Genomic DNA, 25,216 nt, shown 5'->3' with positions numbered 1-25,216 from the left:
ATCTAGATCAGGACAGGTATTAATACCTTCTTATTATGAAACCCCCCAGGAAAGCAGCCTTTTGGGTTGCCTCACATTCAAACTGGTCAGGGATAACACAGAAGCACTAACACTACAGCATCAAAGTCAATGGCTGAATACATTTCACCAATTTTCTATGAACACATACAAAAGTCCCAAATGGAAATTCCAGAATTAAAACATCTAATAATTGAAATAAAAAGTTCTTAGATTTGCTCAACAATATACTGGATAGAGTCAAAGGGTCAGAGATCTTATAGATGAGTAGAAATTAATCAATCTGAAGAGTAAGAGGAGAAAAATGAATAAAGCTTAGGAAACTGTGAAACAATGTCAAAGTTTATCAAACTGAACATTAAAAAGGAAAGGAGAAAAAATGTGCCCAAATAAACTTTTAAAGAAATAATAACTGAAAATACTCCAAATTTGGATGGAAACCTTTCCTTATGGACTCTAGAAGCTTGGCAAACCTCAAGCAAAATAAGTGTGAAGAAAACTACGCTGAAGCACAAAATAGTCAAAACTGCAAAAATCCAAAGACACAGAGAAAAGGGAGGAAAAAAACTACCTGAAAGACAAGGAAAGAAGGGGGCAGAATGGAGGCAAGACACATGATGTGGGGAATAAAATATAAATGATAGCTAAAATACTGGACAATGGTAGAACACCCAGCAAACCCAGAATTTCATATTCAGAAAAAGTACCCTAAGGGTGGAATACAGACCTCTTCAGATGAACAAAAGCCCACAAAACTTGTTGTCTAAAACCATACACTGAAAGAAATGTCAAAACATAATAGGCTGAAGGAAAAAGATATCTGATGGAAACCTGGATTATAGGAAAGAACATCAGAAAAGTTAAACAACAAAGATTTTCTTCAATGTAACTTCCTCAAAAGACAAGCAAATAAAACAAATCTAAGGTGGGATTTATGATAAGTGGAAGCATAGAATACCATAACTGAAAGGGGGGGGGCAGGACAAGTACATACATGGAATCAAACTGTTGCAAGATTATCACACTTCTGAAATGGATAGCAAGAGGTAAACAGTAAAGGATATGAAATGGAAGAAGTATATTATCTCCAAGTAGATTGTCAAGCTCCTGAGTGACTACTAACAAAATTTAATAAAAAACAGCACAGCTAAAACCTCAATAGAGGAACTGGATGCAGCAGCCACAAATGTAATCCTAGAGACTTCCAAGTTCAAAGCCAGCCTCAACACAGGAAAAAAAAAAAAGAGAGAGAGAGAGAGAGAGAGAGAGAGAGAGAGAATGAGGAGAATGAGACTCACTTTAAACACAAAGATATTTACACACCAAAAGCAAAAGACTCAGAGAAGATATAAGATGAAGTAGCATAGAAAGCTAGAATGAATAAATTAGTAGCAGACAAATTAGGCTCCAAGAAAAAGCATTTTAGGAAATTAAGGAGAGGGGTTGGGGAGGTAGCTCCATGGAAAAAATGTCTGCCAAGCATGTTCAAGGCAATGGGTTGGAGCACCAGCACCACCCCAAAAAGAAAAAAGTTAAGGAAACATTTCATAAAGAGAAAAGAATAATTCAAAATAAAGATTAAATACACCATACACAAATATTAATTTGAAGTGGACTGCAGACCTAAATGTAAATCAAAATTACAAAGGAAAAATTTTCATGACTTTGATTTCCTGAAAAACACACCAAAGTCAGTAACCAGTAAATTAAAAACTGATATATCAGATTTCTTCAAAATTTTATACACTTTAAGACAATCCTATGAGAAACAAAAAGGCAAACCAGTCTGAGAAAATGTTTACACAACATAAATTTGAGACTTAGAATATCCCACGACTTAGTTATGAAACCAAAATTTTTTAAAAGCAAAAGACTTTTAAAACAACCTTCAGAAAAGAAGATGTACACATGAAGATATAAGCACATGAAAGTATGCTCAAAATCAAATAGTCATTAGGAAATCAACTATCTGATAACCAGCAGAATGGTTAAAGTTAAAACCATAGTTACACTGCTGGTCAGGATGTAGTCCCACTGAACTCTCCTGTATTGCTATTGAGACTATTAAAATGGATGTTTAGTTTCTTATAAACTTAATCTTCCACTTACCCTCTGACCCAGCAATTTTTCTATTATTCAAGAAAACTGAAAGCATATGCCCATAAAAAGCATGTATGAGAATCTCCTCATGTTTTTTTCTAATAACTGAAAATACCCCAAACATCCACCAACAAATAAATGGATAAACAAATTGGGGTACAATACAACAGAATACTTGATAATAAAAAAACCTGATATATGAAACAGTATCACAGATACTGTGTGAATGAAGAAGGCATGTATATACTGAATATATACTGAATGATTCTATTTATAGAAATTTCACTATACAAAGTTTATGAGAACTTAAAGAAAAAATCTATTGCATATTCAAAGATCATAATTTAAAACTGGAATCTGACCACAGATTTGAGGATCAAGATAATGCAAGTGAAAGAGCTCTGAATTCTATAAGGCAATATATGAATGTAGACATTATTTAATTACTGCCAAAAATTCTGGTACAAAAAGTAAATATCCCCTGAGAAGGCAGAATGCAATGGCATCGTCTATAAAATCCCTAAAATCACTAACTAGAATTCTACACCTTTGACCACATATTTAAAAAAAACAAGAAACAAAACAAAAAAAAATACAAATTTCAAGATGTCCTAATACAAAGGTTACTTCTAGAGAGAGAGAATGAAACACAACTGAAAACTAGGTGGCATTTTTTTTAATTTTTTTTTTTTTTTAATTTGTAGTTGTCGATGGACCTTTATTTTATTTATTTTTATGTGGTGCTGAGGTTGGAACCCAGTGCCTTAAACATGCTAGGCAAGCGCTCTACCAATGATCTACATCCCCAACCCCTAGGTAGCATTTTTAATAGAAAAAAACAATCAAACAAATAATACAGATGATCCATAAACTTCAGGAAAATTAAGGTAACCAAGATATAGAAAATGTATTAGAAATGGAGACATGACAAAGACCAATAACAGACTTAAACGCTTTTATTCTCTTTATAAAATATTTATTACTTCAAATAAAGTGCATTTTAATTATTCTATACTTTATATCTGGTTGAAATTTTAGGCCCACACAAGGTACCTTGGTTTCTCACACACTAACTGACCTTTCTTTAACAAGCCTTGGCCTGATTATAGCCTAATAAAAATGCTATGCTCAAAATAGCCTAATAAAAATGCTTTTATTTGCTTAAGTATAAATAAACCCAAGCTAATACTAACTTCTTGGACAGTACTTCCTGTAAAAGCAGCTAGCCATTCTAAATGGCTATTTCTATGCATTTTATCTGTCCCAGTGTTTCAGATACCACATTTGTCCAATGTTCTATTTAAAGAACAATCTATTTTCATTCTTAATGATAACAGAGGATATAAAGTTCTAGATTATTATTTCTATCCTATTCTAAAAACACATGTGTCAATTTCTTTGAAATGTTTGCAAAACTGAAAATGTAAACTTAAAGGGCTAACTAAACCCACTGAAAGACTGTCATCATGACCACTGACAAAATGAATTATCCCGTTTTCTGTTCTTCCTTAATTCTCAATGCACACCTATTTCAAGAGTTTCAGAAACAGGACCAAATCCCTGACCTTCATGGCTTTATATTATGCTTTAATCTCTTTTTTCTTCTCTCTCCCAGTTTATATTTGGTAGTCCAACTTCAAAGGTTCGTTAGCCTTGCTTACTCTCAACATCTTAAGATGCTCTTCTTATATAAAGCAACCATACTTCCCAATTTCAGTTCTGGCTTATACACGTTGCCTAAGCATAATTAAGAATAGCATCATCTTTCAATCTGAGAAGTTTCTACCCTGGACAGCAAGTAAAATTGTCACTATATTCAGACCACAAAAACAGACTATTAATGATGATCAAACACAGCAGGTACTTTGTCAAAACAGGCTGCTTGGCCGAGCTAGTTGGCTGAATTAATATATGAATAACTATTACAATGCCACCTCAGGACCCTGGAACATTCTTTTTGAACAAATGTAGGTTTTTATTACTTTAAAATACATTGATTATCAAGTTAAGCTAAGTGTTGCCTAAGAGAGACAGTTAAGGAATTTACTCCTAATCAATGGATTTTAAATATGTAATGTTTGCTGATTATATATTAGCATATAATGTATTAGCAAATGTATTAGCATGTAATCAATAAAAAATGGTTTCTCTAAATGTTAAGGATATTTTTCAAAGTGTGTCCTATTAAGTGATTAATAATTAGACATAACTTGCTTTTAAATCATCAGTGCCTTATTTAACACAATTCTTTTAAAAATTCTTTTGAAGTTGGATATAAGATTTTATATTACAATGAATTTCCAAGAGCATCATTAATCACCTATCATGATCCACTCACAAAGCAGCTTAATGTGAATTATTATTTTAGTGTTGTATCTCAATATCTATAAAATTAATTACTGAGTCTAAGTCTAAGAACTTGGGCAAATGAACTTTTGACTAGCAATAATCTACATATACTTCAAATGGTGATTAAACCATTATAAATACAAATGATAGAATATATGCAATAAAATGAGACAAACTGCTAATTTCCACAACACACGTGAATCTCAAAATGCATTTTGCTAAATGAAAGAAGTCAGACTCAAAAGAGAACCTATTACATGAGTTCCATTCACATGCATTCTGCAAAAGGCAAAACTACATGGACAAAGAACAGATATTTAGCAGGGCCTTGAAAAAAGAAGGGGCTGACCACCAAAGAACAATATAAAGTACTGTACCGTATCTTGATCATAGTGATGATCATAGTGATGATGATAAGTTTGTCAAAAACAACTGGAATTCACCAAAGAGTGAATTTTACCATATTTTAAAATTAATTTTAGGGTAAAATATTATTTAAGAAATAGATTAGGTCTAGAAGAGGGAAAAAAAGAGAACAACAGAATGTCCTCTTCCACCCTTTAGAAGAGAACAGAAAACACTGTGTGTGCTAATAAAAGGCAGCTATGACTAAACTGCTGACTAGCAGTGTAACATCAGGGTCCTCAGTCAGCACTTCTTTCTGCTTCTAGAGTATCACCTCTCTGAATCTGGCCCTCTTCTCCATCTAATTCAATCTTTCAAACTTTCTGAATACCTATGCTCACCCTTGTTTTTTAACCCTGGTTTGTCTAATGACATCACATTTACTATCCACCTTTGCCTTAAGGTTTGCTCACTGGCACCAATCCTTATCTCTCGAACCTCAAATTATACTTCTATAAATTCCCTTAATTCTTGACTCTATCCTGACTTTGTTTTGACTGGTCCCTCAGATAATTTGATCATGTTCTCTTCCCAGCCTTCACCTACGATGAGTTAAAACCAGCAAGGCTAGCAATTTCATCTATTCAAATGCTTCTGAAGTGGTAAACTCTTCAGCAATCCTTAGGAATCCATACAAGTGTTTTCTCATCCCAAAAATGTGATGTCCTTATTTTTGTCCAGTCAAGTTCTTACTTATCCTTAAGTCCTCTTTCTTGCTCAGTTTTGTACAAATATACAGATAAGCAGTCAACTGCATCCTCACAAAAATCATCCATTTACTCTGGTATTAAAATTAACACTCTTATCTTTCTTCTTCAGGATAAACCTATGATTCCGTGCAACACTGTTCATCACTTAACGTTGTATTTTATGTTTTCTAAAATCTCTCCAGTTTCTCTCTTTTCTACATCTTTTAATATTCTTTCTTTTTTTGAAAATGGGGCTGGGGAAGGATACTGGGGACTGATGGGCACTTAAACACCGAGCTACATCTCCAGCCCCTTTTATTTTGAGACAGGGTCTCACTAAGTTGCTGAGGCTGGCTTTGAACTTGTGATCTTCCTGTTTCAGCCTCCTGAGTCACTGGGACGATGAACAGGCATACACTACCATGCCCAATTTTTTTTTTTTTTTTTTTTTTTGAGATGTGGTCTCATTAAGTTGCCCAGACTGGTCTTGAACTCATAAGCTCAAGTGATCCTCCTGAGTCAGCTCCTAAGTAGCTGGGACTACAAGTATGCACTACCATACTCTCTCTACATCTTTTTAAAATAAAATGATCCAAATAGGATACCAGTGAATAACAGATAATTTACACATAAGTATAGTACAATACTAAGATGGCAAAAAAAAAAAAACTCCTTTGAAAAGAAAGTGATGAGTCAATTACATGGTCAGAGGACAGAAAATCAAACAAATAAAACCCCACAATCTCAAAATCTTGAAACTTCATAACTTCTCTGGCAGTATTTTGTCTCCTCTCAAACCAAGAAATCCCACTCTTCAGTTACTTCACCTTTACAACCTCCCATTCCCAGACAAGAAAGAGCTTTCCCCCAACCACACAACAAAGGGCAATGGAAATGGGGGACTTTCGTTACTACTAATTAACTGTGGCTATCTCCCAGGACAGGCAGAGAGTCTTTAAAAAAAGTCTTAGTTATCTTCTCACTGTTGATAATTACTTAACATAACAGTTGAAACTACTTCGTTTAGTTCAAAAAAATATATCAATTTTCTCAAATGAAGAAAATGGAGCAAGGTTATGGGAAACAGAGAAACTTTTTTAAAAAAAAAAAACTAAATTTCACTAATGATTTGTTTTTCCATAATGTGAGCAAAATATTTACCTTTAAGATAATTAAGAAGCATTATTCTGAATTAAAGAATGAGAAAACTCCCTTCCCCCCAAATTTTAGTTCAAAAAAAATCAGACAAAAACAGAGAAAATAGAACTAATGAGAAGAGGAAATAAAAAACAGGATATTTTAAATGGAGACAGATTATACAATATTTACTTAGGGAGAAAAGAGTTGTAATTGAGGGGAAAAGAAAATAAATAAATCTGTCCCCCAAAATAAGAAGTCATGGATGCAAAATAAAATTTAATTTTGTGTTTGTTAAAGAAAGCAATAATGTGACTACTTGAAACAAGTTACAGGGAATAGAAGAAAATGGATTTAAGATCATAGATGTATATGAAAGGGTACCAAATATAAAGCAATTTTATAATAAAAGGGTCTTTCACGAAAAATTGAGCAAGGAAAAAAATAGCCATTTAAACCATCTATAACTCAACACTATACTTCATGTTCAGGTTGATTTTTATACCTCTCATAAAACAATGAACAGGAAGCTATATCATGAAAATACAGGGAAGAAGATGTTATATGAGTTACTTCTACCTCTTGGACCTGTTGGGATCATGGCTGCATCAGGAAAAATCCTAAGGGGTTAAAGTCCACCCCATACTCAAGACCAAAAAACTACTCCCACCCCACCTTGGCTCAATGGTTTTCTCCCACTGTGGTGAGGATGGTTTTGGAAAAGCTCCTCAAATGCCAGGAAACACTGTAAATACAAAAAGAAAAAACAATTCATAAGTACCAAAACTTAACTAACATTTTGGCCTCTCTCACAGGGAAGACTGGTATAATAGAAAAAGCACTAGTCTACAAACAAAGAAACTAAGTGTATTTCACTTGTTCAGCATTCATTCTAAGACTTTGGCTGTTAACTCCAGGTGATTTGGGGGACAGGGTGAAGTATCCAGGATACACACTCTTTCTGCTGTTACTAAAGTGATAATATAAGCCAGAAGCTGCTGATGCATCTCTGCCACTAACTGGGTAGAAAAGGAAGTCATCAAGAGAAGTTAGCAGAACTAAAAGATGGAAAAAGACATTTCTGATAAAACAACTTCAGAACCTGGTCCCAGTTCTTCCAGGTTCTTCCAGAAGTATTTTTCCATCTAAGGTAGTCTATATTGGGTTTCTATGGCTGGCAAGTAAGTCTGGTCATAAACCTGGGTTCTAATTCCACAGTGAACCTGAGAAAGTCACTTCCCATCTTCTGGCCTTTGTTTCCCTTTCAATAAAACAGGCTGGAATTGAAGTTTTCAATGCATTTTAAAAGCACTAAAACTTTGTTTTCTTTTTAAATGAAATCTCATTTAGATATCAAAAATAAGTCAGTCACAGTAGAGCATACCTATAATTCCAGCTACTCAGGAGGCTGAAGCAGGGGGATTGAAAGTTCAAAGCCAGTCTCAGCATTTCAGTGAGGCCCTAAGCAACTCAGTAAGACCCTGTCTCAAAATAAAAAATAAAAAAGGGGTGAGGATGGCTCAGTGGTTTAGTACCCCTGGGTTCAATCTCTGGTACCAAAAAAAAAGACTTTACTCACATGAGCGAACTTTGTGTATTTTCTAAGAGCAAATTCACATCTACTTCTGACCAAAATCAATGAAAATAATGACTATATGTACCTCACTTTGAGACCAAAAATAAGAAACTCTATTAACTATAAATGTACATTACAGATCAAACATGATATTCGCTCATTAAGACCAGAATCAATGAGAACAATGCTGTTTTGATAAATACAAAACTTTAAAATCAAAGACTAATGGCAAAAACTTATGATACAATTTATTTTTGTATTTGTTTTAGCTGCACATTACTGAGATAATTCTAATTCTGAAAGAACAGTTGCAAAGGAATATTTTCCACATCTGCCTTACCTCATGATACTATTAAAGTAATTAAAGTAATAGAAGATGGAGAAAAACCTTTTAACTTTTGAACAAAAGAAAATTAGCCTGATGCCACAAATTTTCTAAATAACTCTTGAACTGGTTAAAATTTAGTGCATACTACAGTTAAGCATTTATGTGTTCATTTTTAATAATTTAAAAATTAAAGTGAAATCAAATGTTCATGAATCTAATTAGTGCTTTCATTTCTAATAAAATAAATCTTTGATCTTTTAAAAGTATTTTTCAATCTGATTCATATACACTGTCTAGAAAACTGTAATGAAGGACATATAAGAAATTATTGTTTTCTAACAATGTCTATTTAAAGGAATGAAAAATTTCACCACTAATTCCTATTCACAATCTTAAAGAAAGGAGTGTGGACAAAAATTAAAAATTAAGACTATTACAGTAATAATCTATTCAATCTTAATGAAAACTACTTAATAGAGCAGACCACTGAAAGTGCTATAAAATGTTTATTAAATAGAAGTGACAGTATTAAGGCAGAAATGGATAACTCTCCATCTCTAACTGTTAAGAAGTTATCAGTCCAGCAGAGAATTCAATTTATTTATTCAACAAGGTGTCTCCTCACTGCTGCCAGCCACTGTGCAAGCAACTAGGGCTAAACAATGAACAAGATACACATGATCCTACACCCTCATAAATTTAGGCTTTAACCCAGAAGTATTTGATAACTAATGAACACTTTGGAAAAAGGAAGGTGGGGATGAGGAAAGAAAGAGACTGAATGATTAGTTAACATTTTTCAAAGACTGTTGGCTACTATGTGAAAGTTACTATAAATTGGACAGAGTAAGCCCCAAATTAGATCAGTTAGGATGATGATAATGGCAATGATGATGACAGTAACAGGAACATAAAAGAGGAAGCAACGAACTCAGTTAAAGTATGAGGAAACAAAAAAATGTTTCAGAGAAGTAATGTTACAGCTCAATTTTGAAAGACAAAGGAGTAGGCCAAACAAACAGAGTCAAAGATGCAGTAAAACCAAATAACAAACATGTTTGGGAAACTTCAAGATGTTCCTCACAATGAATCTTGAATGAGGTGAATCACAGCTGCAATGACAGATTAAGAAAAAGATAGTAAAGGCTATATTATAACAAAGAAAGTATATCACCTCCAGGACACAGATGAGTAAGCAGTGTGCTTATGTGACCAGTCTTACATTTTAGAAAGAAATCTTCCAGGGACAATTAGCCTCAAGAAAAATACAAGCAGCCTAACCACCCAAGTAAGAATGCATCTTATCAATAGGCATGTTGTCTCAAAATTCTAACCCAGTAATTTAGCTTGACAACATATGATCCAAACAAGTACTCTGAGCTTAAGAAACCAAACAACTAAACCAAATTTAGACCACATAGTATTACATGGCTATTAAGACAACAAAAAATGGAAGTCTCTGTACATAAAACTCTAAAAATGTAATTTTATAAGTCTTCTAACCTTGAAATAAATTGTTATTTCCCTATTTTCTTAGTTTCGATATATCATCTTCTTAACTCTGTTTATATCCATATTTTAACATTACATTTTTGAAGTTTTGTCTACCAAAGACTTCCACATGCCAATTACACACAGGTCCACCCTTCATTTGCTTCATTTCAAGAAAATAAATCCTACCTTTCCGGGGTCATCCTTGGATCGAGGCACTTTAAGGAAACATTTGTTCAGTGACAGATTATGTCGTATAGAATTCTGAAATTAAAGAAGAAAAGTTACTGGGTTCATGGAATTCAAAACACAAAACCTATCTGTAGAAACAGAATCAGAAACCTAAATACCCTATGCACTGTAATACAATTACAAATGGTATAAAACTTTTACAATGGGCTTCAAATTTAAACCTAACTTTCAAATAACAAAAAATGCAAAGGGAAATAGTTATTAGAAAAGACAATTTCTAGTGGATTTCATACCAATGTAATATATGTAGTATTGTAAATGTTTAAGACCTTTTAATGATGCAAGAATAGGCCTGTGATGTAATGTTAACTGTCAAATACAAAACTATGTATGTCATAGCTTTAAGCATATTTTTTAATTTATTTATTCTTGGAAACAAATCAGAATGCAAATGTTATAAATTCTTCTACAAGGGATTTTAAATGATAATTTTCTTCTTTTTTACTTTCCTATAAGGTCCAAATGGTCTATAAGGCACAGATATTAGTATTTTTAAAAAAATATTTTTAGCTATAGTTAGACAAAATATCTTTATTTTATTTATTTTTTAATGTGGTGCTGAGAATCAAACCCAGTACCTTCTAGGTAAGCGCTCTACCACTGAGCAACAACCCCGACCAAAATTAGCATTTTTTTAATCCACTTTTTTAAATGTTAAGGACTAGGAGTGTAACTCAGTAGGAGGGTGTTTGCCTAGCATGCTAGGCCTTGGGTTCAATCCCTAGAGAAAAGAAAGTTCCACTACTGTATTACAAAAGCACACAGAAGTCAATTTTGGTGCCTGGTGAGGTGGCACATGCCTGTAATCCCAGCAGCTTGGGAGGCCTCAGCAAAAGCGAGGCAATGCAACTCAGTGAGACCCTGTCTCTAAATAAAATACAAAATAGGCTAGAGATGTGGTTCAGTGGTCCAGTGCCCCTGAATTCAATTCCCAGTAACCCCCACCCCTGACAAAAAAAAAAAAAGAAGCCAATTTGGTTCTCACTATATCTGTAATGGGGAAAAAATACATGGAAAGATACTGGTTACAAAGGACTAAGAAGAATATCTAGGATCCTCAATGTAGCAGGGAAGAATAAACCAATTTGGGTGGCAGGAAGATGCCTTTGGAGACCTAGCCAGTCTGTGAAACAGAAAATCTATTGATGAATAAGTGGGATTATACCATAATTCTTACAGAAAATACCCCCAAAGTTTGTTTCTTCTCAATTAAATGCAAGAAAGTCCATTCCCAATAATGTGTGTTATGAAATGACCATGTATTTGGTAGAGAGAGGCTCCAACTGCATTCAATCACTGCTTAGAATGGTACCTTCTGGGGTCATTTTTTGGCATAATCTCACAGGGTTGATATTGGAATCTAAAAGTTTTTAAAAGAGGGACACGGAATATTAAATTCAAGCCTATTTATTGCCAAAGTAGAAATTTAAAATTTATGAATGGGAATTCCACCTCTGCTTGGGACGTAAGCAGCTACATCAAATGATGCTCCCTTACAAAAAAAATGAGAAAACACTGGGTAAATTGAAAAATCAGGCTGATTTTTGAGCTGCATCAAAGAGTTCAGGTTGTAAGGCAACTAAGCAAACAACATTCCTAAAAGAGACAAGGCTGAGAAGAACTGGACATGCAAACTGCCTTAACTTTGACAGAGTATGGGGAAAAAGATCTAGACACCATTAAGTAGGTAACAAGAAATTAGCTAAAATATTAAAGGCTAACCACTGGCTAGTGAGTCAGTTTAAAACAAGGGCCCAGACACAAAGAAGTTCCCCCCACTCTTAAACTTTTCTCCTTAAGTCTCTACTGTACGCTCATTAGAAACATTAAGGTAGGATTAGACTGGAGAACATCTTCCTAGTGGCACAAGCAGCAAGGAGGTGACTGAAGGTGGCAAAATAGAGGTAGAGGAGCTACAAAGCCCACCAACCTTCCATAGATTTTTACAAAGAAGAGGAAAAAAAAAAAAAGAAAGAAAAGAAAAACCCTAAAATCTAAGTTTGAAGTAGAAGCAGCAAAATCTTTCAACCACAGGACTCTGACAAAAGTTCATTACTTCTGAGGGGAAAATAGAAACACTTTTGTCTCTAGAGGGTTAGGAAACCCAGGATTCACGCAAAGATCTACTGTTACTACAGGAAAGCCTTTTTGTGGAGGTGATATAAGAACTACTTTGGGCCCAGCATTCTGTACTGACACCATGCTCTGTCGCAGGTGGGAAGTGGGAGACACTCCCATTCAAAAGCAAGTACAAATACAAGGCTAGTTTGGCTCAGGGAAGGAAGCACTGAAAAAGCCCCAACCCAAAGTTCAAGGACCTATGTATAATTGAGGCTGGAAACAAAACAGAGAAAACCTCTACAAAAAAACATTAGCACTGAATACAAACAGTAGTCTACTGACAGAACCCCATCAGTAACAAGGTAGGGAGAGACACTAAAATCCAAAGAGATGGAAAACATCCAATGCCCACACTCTGAGAACAAGGTAACAGGAGCCCACTACTGTAAGACTGAAAAGTCTGCAATGTATTAAAGACAAAGGCACCACCAACAAAACCCAAACTGAGATCAACTATGGACAGACTGACTTGACCCCTGCTGCACACATATAAAAGGTCTAAGAAAAAGATACTGGTCCATTTACAAGTACAAATACTAGATACTTCAATATTCACCATTCTTCTAAATATCATGTATCTGGTACACAGTCAAAAAGTACAAGGCATAGAAAACCAAAGGGAAACCCCACTATTAAGAAATAAAGCAATCAACAAAACCCATCTGAGAGAAAGCTAGTTAGAACTATCAAACAAAAACTTTAAAATAATTAGGATTAATATGCTAAAGGACCAGCAGAAAAGTGGACAACCTGCATAAAGAGATGGGGAATTTCAAAGGAGATGTGGAAACTATACGAAAGAGACAAAGGTAAATAACAGAAATAAAAAATCCAATCAAAGATAAAGAATTCCAGGCTGGGGCTATAACTCAGAAGTACACTGCTTGCTCAGCAATCGTGAAGCCCTAGGTTTAATCCACAATACTGCCCCTCCAAAATAATGGTAAAGAATTCTTAAAATGGGTTCATCAGTAAACTGGACACAACTAGAGAAAGGTTTGGAGAACTTGAAGATAGATCAACAGAAGCTATCCAAACTGAGAGCAGCCCAAACATATGTACATGCATGCAAAGACTTAACAAGAATGGATCATTCAAAAACTGTAAAACAATACATGTAATTCAAATCCTAGAAGGAAAAGGGAAAGAGAATAAGGTAAAAGGAATATCTGAAGAAGTAACAGTGACAAGCTTCTGAAAATAATGCAAGATAACTTACACATGCAAGAACTTCAGAAAACACCAGGTAAAATACACTAGAAATCCACACCCAAGGACTAGAGGTGTAGCTCCACAGTAGAGTGCTTACCTGGCATACATGCAGCCCCAAACCCTAGCAACACACACACACACAAAAAAAAAAAATAGAGAAAAAAAGTCATACCCTATCTTCATTGTAGTTAAAATGCTAAAAACCAAAATGAAGAAAACATTCTGAAGGCAGTCACACAGGAAATAAGATTATGCCATAAAGGAATAAAGACAAGAATTATAGTAGAATTCTCCAAAACAATGCAAACCAAAAAAGAATGGAATGATTTCTTAAAATACTCAAAGGAAAAAAGTATTAATTATATACACAGTGAAAATCTCTCTCAAGAATGAAGGCGAATTAAAGATTTTCAGGCAAACAAAAGCTGAAGAATTCATTTCCTATAGTACCAGCTTGCTAAAAATGTTATAAGGAAGTTCTTGAGGCAGAAGAAATAAAATGGAAACTCAGATCTATAAAATAAAATGAAGAGTGCCACAAATGGTAAAACTGATGGTAAATTTAAAATTCATTTTTATTACTTGTAATGTCTTTAAAAGATAAATAAGGCAAATATAGCACACATATGTAAAAGTAAAATATACATCAATGACACAAAGGATAGATCAAAGAGATTGAAAAAAATATAGTTTATAAAGTTCAATCCTATTTGAAGGTAGAGCATAGTAAGTTAAAGATATTGCAAAGGACTCTGCCCCCTCAAAACCCTAAATATTGAAACATAATTCCCAATGTGATAGTATGAACAGGGAGAGGGCCGTGGGGGATGGGGGTGATTAGGTCAATCTTTCCTTTATGAAAGGAATCAGTTCTTATAAAAAGAGTCCCCATGGAGTTTTGTGTGCTCCTTGTACTATGTGAGATGACAATGAGAAGACTGCCATCTATATACCAAAAGGTAGGCCCTCAGCAAGACTTGTACAATAGCTTCTAATCACCGAATCTCACCAGGACAGTGAGAAATAAATGTTTGTTGTTTGTGACCCACCCAATCTGTGCTTTTTTTTTTTTTAAGCAGCGTGAACAGACTGACAGATAGATGAATACAGTAAACTCTAGAGATATCCCAAAAAGAATTTAAAAAGAGATATAATCATTAAAATAAATATGAAGGTAAAATGGAATCATAAATACTGAATCCATATCTTAATGAACACAGTAAAAAGAACAAACCAAGAGACAAAATAGAGTTCTTCTATTCATCTTTAAAAGTTCAAGATGGGAGATAAAAACAAATCAAATCAAAAGGATCAGAAAAAAGAACTACTATTTTGTAAACAGTTCAGTATGAATTCATCACATCAGGGGAAGAATAAACCTCCATTTGATCTTTTCACTCTACAAAAAGTTTAAATACTGAAAATTTTGTTTCTGCCTTACATCCTTTTCTCATTTCCATATTTTTCAATCACCGTTAGCAATGGCTTCAGTTGATCATCTATGACATAAAACTATCTAGATCTCCAACCCAGACCTTTCAAATCTTCAGACCTAACATATTTTTCCAACTGTCAAGTAAACATCTCCAGAAACTCCCCAAACTCAACATGTTTAAAACTAAACTCAATCTTTATGCCCAATGTGATCTTCTTCAAGTTATCCCTTCTCAGTTTGAAGACATTATTCACATAAATGCTCCAATCAGAAACCTGTAAGGCATATTTCCTTCTCCTTCCTTATCATCTAAAACAGATCTAACCAATATCTTATTAAGTCTACCTTAGATCAACTTATTTTACTCCATCTTTTCTATTATGCTATCAGTTCAGGATACCAGTTTCATTAAAATTAGTACTGTAACTTCCTAATTACTGTCCCACTTCTCTCTCTGACCCTCTTCCACCACTATCCATCCTGCAGGCAATTGTTTTTGCAATAGTTTTGACACTATCACCTCACTTAAAACCTTTCAATGCTTTCCCCATTGCACTTGAAATAAAATTCCAAATTCTTAAGCCTCCAAAGACCCTTCATAATCTGACCCTGCTTTGTTGTCTCCATCCATCCATTCCAATGCTTGCTCTCACTTTCTAGGCTTGCCCTAAAAAGTTATATTTGCAAAGATTACTGCCCTCAGTCTTATTTCTCCTCTTTAGTTAAATGAATTTACTCAACTTTCAACTAGCTCTTGGCCTAAACATCAGTTTCTTCTGGGGAACACTTTCTGACATTCAGGGGCTAGGGCAAATCTCACTGTGATAATTTTTTTTTTTTTTTTTTTGAGGAGGGGGGTGATAGCAATTAAACTCCAGGACCATAAACATGCTAGGAAAGCACTATACCCCAGCTATCCTATGGTATGCCATGCCATGCCATCCTATTCTATTCTGAGACAGTATCTCACTAAATTGCCCAGGCTGGTCTCAAACTTGTGATCCTCCTGCCTCAGCCTCCCATCCCTGGGATAACAGGCATGTGTCACAACACCCAGCTTGCAATAAACTTTTAAAAATCATCCTGAATTTCTCATCACACTTGAAATAATTTGTTTAATAAGGTTCCTCCTCTATGTTGTATTCTCTGCCAAAACGTAAACAGGTTATATGAAATGGGGACCTTATATAGCACTCTATTACTAAACCACACCTCCAATCCCACAAAAGCATATTTAGAAAATAAAAACACGCACAGAGATGCAAGATCCAGGATATATGTAACACACACACACACACAAACACACCCCATAAAGACCTCACAACTTGAGTAGTTTCTATCTCCAATAGTCCCAAGAAGTTAGGAGAGTAGAGATTAGAATAATCAAGGTTAGACTGGAGAAAAATTGCTCAGGTTAAATAACTAATCAAGACATACTTATTATTTTTTTTTTTTAAAGACATACTGCTTGGCCTTGAAATCCCATCCCCAAAAGCAGTTTCTTAAAAAACTGGAAATGAATTTTAATGAAGATTCCTAGGCTCCATTCAAAGTGACCAACTAAAACTCCCTGGAGTTGTGGTCTATAAATATGAATTTTAAAAAGCATTCTAACTGAATTTTATTTTAAAGGACCTTAAGCTGGTACATCCAATCTAATCTACCATTATATATCTACCTACATCTCTCTTCTTCCACTGAGTATCCTAATTCACTCCCCCAAAATCAACATATGTAACCCATTTTCTACCCTACTATATACATAAAATAGTTCTAGTACTGCTCCCAACTTTCTAACTTCTTCCTTCCTAACTTCTTTGCTTTGGGTTATTAGAGTAAACAATGACTCTCGTAAAGTACTACTAGCAAACACAAATCTGCTAACTTCATTTCTCCATAATTCTTTCTGACCTTAGAATGTATCCCATGAAGGCATTAGTCAGAATGTTCTGGTCAGCCAGGCACAGAGGCACATACCTAAAATCTCAGCGACTCAGGAGTCTAAAGCAGGAAGATCACAAACCGAGGCCAACCTTAGCAACTTAGTGAGGCCCTGTCTCAGAATGATAATTTCTTAAAAAAAGAGCTGGGATGTAACTCCGTGGTATAACAACCCCTGGTTCCATCCCTAGTAGTGCAAAAAGAAAAAAAAAAGCAAGTATGCTCTAGTCAAAAGTGTCTTCAATTTTTTTTGTCTGATTATGTTATTGACTTGCTGTGATATTAGTTCAGTTTTAGGGTTTCTTTTTCATCTCTCTTTTTTTAAAACATGTAAAACATTTAACTAGTTCAAAATCTTATTTCCTTATATATTCCTCCCACTTCAGTTTTATCCATTCCCTATATATAATATTTATTATAGTTCTAATTTATATTCCCAAATTTCTTTTACATAACAATGAGCAAATGTATAATGTATTATTTCTTTTCTCTCCAAATAAAAAGCAACACCCTTACAGGCTACTTTTGTATTTTTTCTTTTTTTTTTTTAAATTACTCCAAACTCCAAAAACAATAGGCTAACTCTCCTCAGCAAGGTGAGACAATTTTAACTCCTCTCCTCTAGTTCAGCTTACAGAACCACTCAATTATGGAATATCCAAAGAGTTATTTTTAATAATGTAATCTGCGTTCAATGCCCTAAAAAAAATAAATAAAAGGGAGTTTTGACAAAATATTAAAATTTCAAGTCATTTCTAGTGAACATGGTAGCATTTCTCCTCTGGGTAAATTGACTACATTTCCGGAAAGGTGGTGACAGTTGCTTTAATCTGTCTCTTAACTTGTCTTCAATCAGTATAAGCTAACTTCAAAAGTTCTAAATGACCTTCCATTTCCCCCAATCTGTCTCCGAAGTAGTAGGCAGATTACAGGAGTATGAAACTGAAGTCAGAAAGGCTAAAGAGGAACATAACCAAACTTTATGTACTTAATTCCCTAAAATTTAGACCAAGTTCTTCAGTTGGCATTCATATATTCATAGGTTCTTTTTTTTTTTTTTTTTTTTGGGGGGGTGGTGCTGGGGATCGAACCCAGGGCCTTGTGCTTGCAAGGCAAGCACTCTACTGACTGAGCTATCTCCCCAGCCTATAGGTTCTTAATATTCTGGTTCATCCTGAAAAAGAGACCCCAATAATTCAAGTGTTTCCTAAGAATTCTTAAAAATATCCTTCTTCAAAACACAGCTCAATTTCCACTTCCCTCAACAGTTTTCTAATAATTGCCCCTTCCTTTCTCTCACAGCATTTGTTCTTTGTACATTCACTTTAGAGCCCCATCGTACTCCCCATAAACTTTTAATTGTACCCTTCAGTCATTACTTTTTACTAGGTCACATGTAAAATGGATGTTTATGGCTTACACGTACACGAGCCCAATTAGTCAACTATTTATAGCACTGTACTCCATATTTCTCTATTAAAAGAGCTTTTTATATAACATAATCACCTGTGTGTATATGTGTTTTCTTCATCTAAAGATTATAAGCTCCCTCAGGGGCCCTATGCTAGGCCTCTTTATTTTGCCAGAGCCTAAAAGAATACTTCACAAGAGTATATAGCAACTAAATTCTTTTCAAATTAAGGAGTAAAAAACTGTAAATCAGTTGAAAAGAGGATATTATCTAGATCAGATATTCCAAATTAATGGTCCACAGGTTGAACACAGACAAGGTACTTATATTTGTACTGTAGAGTATTTAAGAAAGAAGGAACTGTCTAGGAACATTTAAAAATTGGAAAATCACACACAAAAATACAGATTTATTGTTTTTCTTGGAGAGAAGAGAACTGAAATATCTGCCTTGTGCCCTAAAAGACCACAAGTAACTAGAAAATGGCTATTCCTTTTATATTAGATATACACTCTACAGGTGGCACAGATTTTTACTTTATTCATTTATTTCACTTGACTGGTATCTGTAGGCATTTAGGTCAACAACCACTTAAAAAGATCCATGTTCCCTAATGGATATCTTTTTCAAATTTTGGCCATTTCTACTCCCTAGCCATGATGTTTTTCTATCATCAAATGGTTTTATCAAAATCTCTTTTCCTTATCCCAAATCTTGAAAGAAAGGAACCTATAGCACCCTTGTGGTAAAAACAAAAACACAGTTTAAATAAATTATTACTTGCTTAGATTGATGCCTTGATTCTTGGGTCAAATTTTATCATGTATTTCTTCCACTGAAATATTCTGTTAGAGTGGACTCTATTCAAAGGTACTACTAACAATCACTTTTCATACTGAGAACCAGTTAAGAGAAAGTTTATCTTGGTGACTTAAATTCAATAAATATTTATGTAGCTTTTGCAAAATCATAGGTCCTGTGTACTGATTAAAAACATGTGCAATGAAATTTTCAAAACTACAAAGTCTGGTGCCAAATCTTGTTTCTATCATTCTCCTGACAAGAACTCTGCAAAGTTACTTAATTTCTCAAAGCCTTGTCAAAATTTTCGTATATTCAAAATCTGGACAACAGTAAAATGAAAAGACAAAGGTGTCACTGAAGCATAAAGGCTTATGAGAAACTCGAGAACAACTATCATTCAGTGAGGACATAAAACCTATAAACCGCCAACCAAACACCACACAGCACACAACTGGATAAGCCTACATAAGAAAATGAATAAAACGTGCAGAGAAATAAGAAAGCAAATTGAATTATTTGCTGTATAACATAAATTAGCTAAGAAACTAATGTGATGATACACCAAAAGGCTCCTTAAAGAAGTGGTTAATTCCAGGGCTGGGGAGGGAAGATACATGAAGACCCTGGAGTATCTATCTAGTGGTGGTGCTAAAAAGAAAGTGCTGAACAAACAAAAAGAATAGGGCCAATATGTAAGAACTCCCAATGGCCAAAGCTGCAACAATTTGAATAACAGTAGCGCAAACAAGAAAATAAATATCCATGAGTGTATAGTATTACAAGTAAATGACTGAACAAGTAAATAGAAGGAGGAAAAGGAATAACTCTTTCTTACTGAACAATATCAATTAACAAATGTAGAAGGAATGGAGGAAAAGAGGAAATCCCCATCAGGAAACAGTAAAAATTGCTGCAGTTATTACCTACCAACGAATGCTTAAATTAATGGGCAAAAGTTTAAAAAGAAAACTGTGCATAGCCATAAAGTATCTCCCTAAAACACTGTAATATTTACAAAGTGGTAAATAGTAGTTTTATAGTGGAGAAACCTGGCAGATTACCACTTTAACCAGAGAATCATGGTTAATATTACCAATAGTAGGACATACTGACACCATGTACCCTTTCACACGCAGGGAAAGACCTATTTATTACCTCTTCATTATTCTTCCTTTAAATGCAATACAACCATCTAATTATGAGAAAATATCAGATAAATATACACTCAGGGAAATTCTACAAACTATTTGACAAGTGCTCTTCAAAAATGTTCATGTCATAAAAGACAAGAAAAGATAGAGAAACCTTTATAAATTGGTGATCCTGAAATATAAAAAGGCATTAGTGGGAAAACTGATGAAATCCAAATAGGGCCTATAATTTACTCAATACTTAGAAGTACTGTCTGGTCAACAGTATTGTATCAACATTAACTTCTTGATTTTGAAAACTGTACTATGATTATGTAAAATGTTAACATTAGAGGAAGTTGATGAAGCATATAGGGGGAACCTTTTGTATTCTGTAACTCTTACATAAATCTAAAATTCTATCAAACTAAAAAGACTTTTTAAAAATATTGTGAGTAGTGAATACACTACTAGTTACAATACTATGTTGTTTTTTACCTAGACTATCAATTTACATGAACTGCAGGTATTTTTTTCCCATTGCACGCCACATTCTCACCACTCTTATCTTTATGCTACATCAGTCTTATAACATAATAAAGCTCTAACAGTTTGTCAAAAATAAAATTTATCCACTTAAATTTAAAATTTTCTATTTCTGACATCCTAAAAATGACTAGTAATCATCTTCAGCTTCAATTACATAAGCTTTCACAAAGCTTTATTTTCAATAGCAAACACTATTATCATTGCTTATTGCATAAAAGTATAATTAGTAAAGTAAAGTAAAATACTTACCTTCCAACCACTGCCAGCCTCTCTATAATATGGAAAGTTATCACAAATCCACTGGTAAATCTCACTTAAAGTCATTTTCTTTTTGGGAGAGCTATTAATTGCAAATGTAATGAGGCTGGCATAACTGTATGGAGGTTTCCCATCCTTGTGCTGTTGGACTTCTTCCTGGTCCAGAGTTGTATTTGGGTCAAGGAGTGCATTCTTCTTAGAAATTCCTGTTCCATGTGCATTTTGTGTAGCATCAGATTTTTGGATGGCTGCTCTCATGGTGAGCTGTGGTAACCAGTCCATAGATGTTAGGCTGCTCTCCAGTTCAGATGTCATCCTGAAGGTAAATAGACTCCTTAGTCAATATCAAGGAAAGAACCCCTGCTTCTCAAAATAATCCAATATTCACAAATCTAGGAGTTCCAAAGTGAGGGAAAGCCTGAGTTAAATCTGGAGGAAAAAGATTGAGTATGTTAATGATCAAACCAAATATTTAAGGGATCAACATTTCCAATCTTTTTTCTTACTTTTTCCCTCTTCAAAATGTAATACACTAATTTTAAAGTATTTAAAATACAGAACAATATACACAGACCAAGTGATGTTGATGCTAATCTTTCTTTAAAAAAAAAAAAAAAAAGAAAAAAGAATGTCTGCTACTTTAATAGGGTAACAGAATCTTGGTATAGAGAACTTCGTCTGCAGCCCAGCTTTTTACTCACCAAAACACCACATGCCCTTAAAAACTTAAGACTGTACATCTGTACCTCAATTTCTCTTACACAAATTTTAGGAGAGTTATACAAGCAAAGGAATGCCAAAATTAAGGTAGAGGGAAAAGATCAAAAAAGTTACTCAAAAATACACACAGGAATTTGAATAGAGGAAAGAAGGTAGAGTTGAGCAGGTGGGAGGCAGGAAAAGTAAAACTGGGTAGACAAAAACAGCAAGGAGACAAGCTAGTTGGGGGAATGCACCAAAAAGAGGAATGCTAAGTCAAGGACACTGATGAGTAGGAGAAAAGGAAGATAAGCAGTACCAGGCAGTTATTTTTTAAAAAAACAAGTCAGGGAACCAGCTTATAAAAACTAACTGAAGTTAGGGAGTATAAGCTATAAGAGACTAAATCACATAAATGGCCAGGGGGATTGGGTGGGGAAGGCATTACAAGCTCAAGGCCAAGCTTGGGCAAATGTCCAGTGATTTGGATTTTAATATATTTACTTCAGGACTAAAATATTCAAACCATTACTCCTTGAAGAAAGAAAACAAAATCTTTCAGGTCAACACAAATTCTAGAAAAGGCTTTCCTTAGAGTAGTTTCTTTCAGCTATTCTAAAAGCTAAAGATGAAAATACAGAAAGGAAGTTTGATGCTTCACACTGAAATTGTTAACTTTCAATAAAGTATACAAGTCCTTCTGTTATGGAATCAAATTCAGGAACAATGACCCTGACAATAAAGTAGAGAAGAATGGAAAGACTTCTAAGTGACAACAAAATAAAAGTAAGAAACTTACAGTACCTCAGTCAAAAGAAAACATTTGGGGCTCAGTGGTAGAGAGCTTGCCTAGCATGTATAAGGCCAGCCTGGATTTAATCCCCAGCATTGCCAAAACAAAACAAATTGTAGCTAAGAAAATCCCATATGCGCCTCTCATCCCAATTGGCTCCTAGAAAAAAGCAAACTGGGGTATTTATTGTACATAGGATCTGAGCTTCTGGGAAGCAACATAGAATAGATAAAGACCACACAGTTTTGGAGACAGTAAAACTAGAATTCAAGTACTGATTTCAGTAGTTACTAGCTGTGGGACCATGAAAAGGTTAATTATCTCTAAACCTCAGCTTCCTCATTGGTAAAATGAAATAATACTATCTACAGTTAAAATATTACTTTGAAAGCTAAATGTGATAACAATTCAGAGAAAATACTCAAGCGTTATTAATTATATTAGTCTAGGACTATCTTAAGAGGATAATAATATACTATAAAATAAACCAGATAAATCAATAACAACTATAAATCAAGAGATACCTATGAGGAGTCTACCTGCATTGCCCATAAAGAGTTCTATTATTATTATTATTATTATCACCTTGTTTTTCTGATATTTGGATCCAGTTTTGCCATTCCTCAAATTCTCTCCTCTCTACTGCATGCACTTCTTTGAAACCTGAATTTTAAATTCCCCTAAATAGTACCTTCAATTATCTTTTAAAAAAACTTATTATCCTACTACATAGTTGTTGGGACTAATGACATGTTAACTAACTCAGGCTGACTTACTCCCTGGCGAGTGTGCAAGATCAAGGCCTCAAAGGTGGTTTCAAAAGTTAATGACGATAAATCGGACCACCCAGGGATTGGTTAACAACAGTTCTGCGAACGTGATCAGCTAGTGCTTGCCATATAGTCCTATGGGACTCTCACCTGCGTGAACCCCCCCCATTCCTTGCTGACCTTTAAGCTGATTGGTTCCCACCTAGCCCCCACCCTATATAAAAGCTGTGTGATTTCCTCAATAAATGAGTTCCTGCTGTGACAGGTCTCCCTGACGCGTCTGATTGTCCTCCACCCGGAGGGTTGGGAGCCGGCGGTCAGTCGGCCCTACCTATCCCGGTCTGACCTTGTTGGTGAGTGTCCCCTTCCCTTGCCACTGGTAGAGAAGAGCAAGGGGGCTAAAGACCCTGACACATAAATCCCCAGAAATGATTGTTCCTAGCATGAAGCAAGATACAAGGACTTACAGAATAAGGAGACAGGATAATTTAGAGATCACACTATATCAAAAGAAATGTTTCTAGGGGCTGGGGTTGTGGCTCAGTGGTAGAATGCTTGCCTAGCACGAAGCACTGAGTTCAATCCTAAGCACCATCACATAAAAGTAAATACATAAAATAAAGGTATTGTGCCCATCCACAACTAAAAATATACACAATGTACACATTTAAAAAAAAAAAAAGAATGTTTCTAATCCCTTCAATTTTACGATGAAAAACTAAGGTCCAATGAAGCTAAAGGCTCACCTAATTTAATTTTACTTAGGTAGTTAACAGGAGAACTAAAATCAAAGTCCAGATCTCCTAATGCCCAATTCAGAGTTTGTATTGTTTTGTGGGGTACTACAGATTGAACCCAGGGCCTTGCACATGCTAGATAAGCTACATCTCTAGCTCCAAAGTTTTGGAATTGTTTTGTTTCGTTCATTTTTAAGTGCTAGGGATTGAACCAGGGTGTTGTAGGTGCTACACACATGCCAAGTGTTCAGGCACTAAGATACATGCCCAGCCCAAACTGGAGTTTTTCCTACTACATCTCATCTGTAAAATAAGGATGATAGTTAAGACAGTACCAAACTAGCTGATTCAAGTATTCAGAATAGTGCCAGGCAAACAGTAAGTATTTAAAAAATGTTAGCTCCTGCTGGTGGTGGTAGTGATAATAGCAGTTGCTGCCATTATTTATTTTCCATTCAATAAACATTAGCTATTACTATATCACGCTGTCATCCTATTTGCCTCAATCAAGTCTCCACTGCATAGAGCTTTATTTTATTGAAATTCATAAAGCAGTCAGTTTTGTACTTTTCGAAGTTTACATAAAAGCATGCTCTAAACTGAAATATAATTATTGCAGATGTCCCCTACTGAAAATCATCTCTACCTTCTGTTCCCTTCCACCAGTACCAGTAATGAGACTTGATGACTCTTAGTAAACATAAAACAAGTAGATATTTTAAAAGTGTTATGTTTAATGAGAATTTATAATTATACAAGTGTACAGAGTTATGACAGAGTAAAAATACACATACACAGAGGAAATGTGATAAAATGCCTGTCCTCCAGGAACTTATAGGGAACTTATCAGGAAGTTCAGACACAAGAAAGAACTGAATGAAAGAGCAAAGCTAAGCTCTGGACATTGTAAAGGTTTACAAAAGAGAGAGAACAACATGGATGACAGCCTTGAAAGAGGAAAGAAAACTTCAGCTAAATCATGAAGAAAACTTAAGGTCTAAATAGCCTGGA

General features: G+C 34.7%; 1 protein-coding gene across 1 annotated transcript in view; it reads right to left on the bottom strand.

The window, feature by feature from the left end:
- Positions 1-25,216, bottom strand: part of Foxj3 (forkhead box J3) — a 108,841-nt gene that overhangs the window by 51,889 nt on the left and 31,736 nt on the right. The window contains 2 exon segments of the mRNA XM_047552177.1: positions 10,283-10,357; positions 21,198-21,522. Coding sequence (XP_047408133.1) covers positions 10,283-10,357; positions 21,198-21,522 — 400 coding nt within the window.

Source organism: Sciurus carolinensis, chromosome 1 (genome assembly GCF_902686445.1).
Source record: "Sciurus carolinensis chromosome 1, mSciCar1.2, whole genome shotgun sequence".
In the NCBI taxonomy this organism is placed as follows: domain Eukaryota; kingdom Metazoa; phylum Chordata; class Mammalia; order Rodentia; family Sciuridae; genus Sciurus; species Sciurus carolinensis.
The sequence above is the reverse complement of the archived record's forward strand: the minus strand, read 5'-3'. Positions and strand labels throughout refer to the sequence as shown.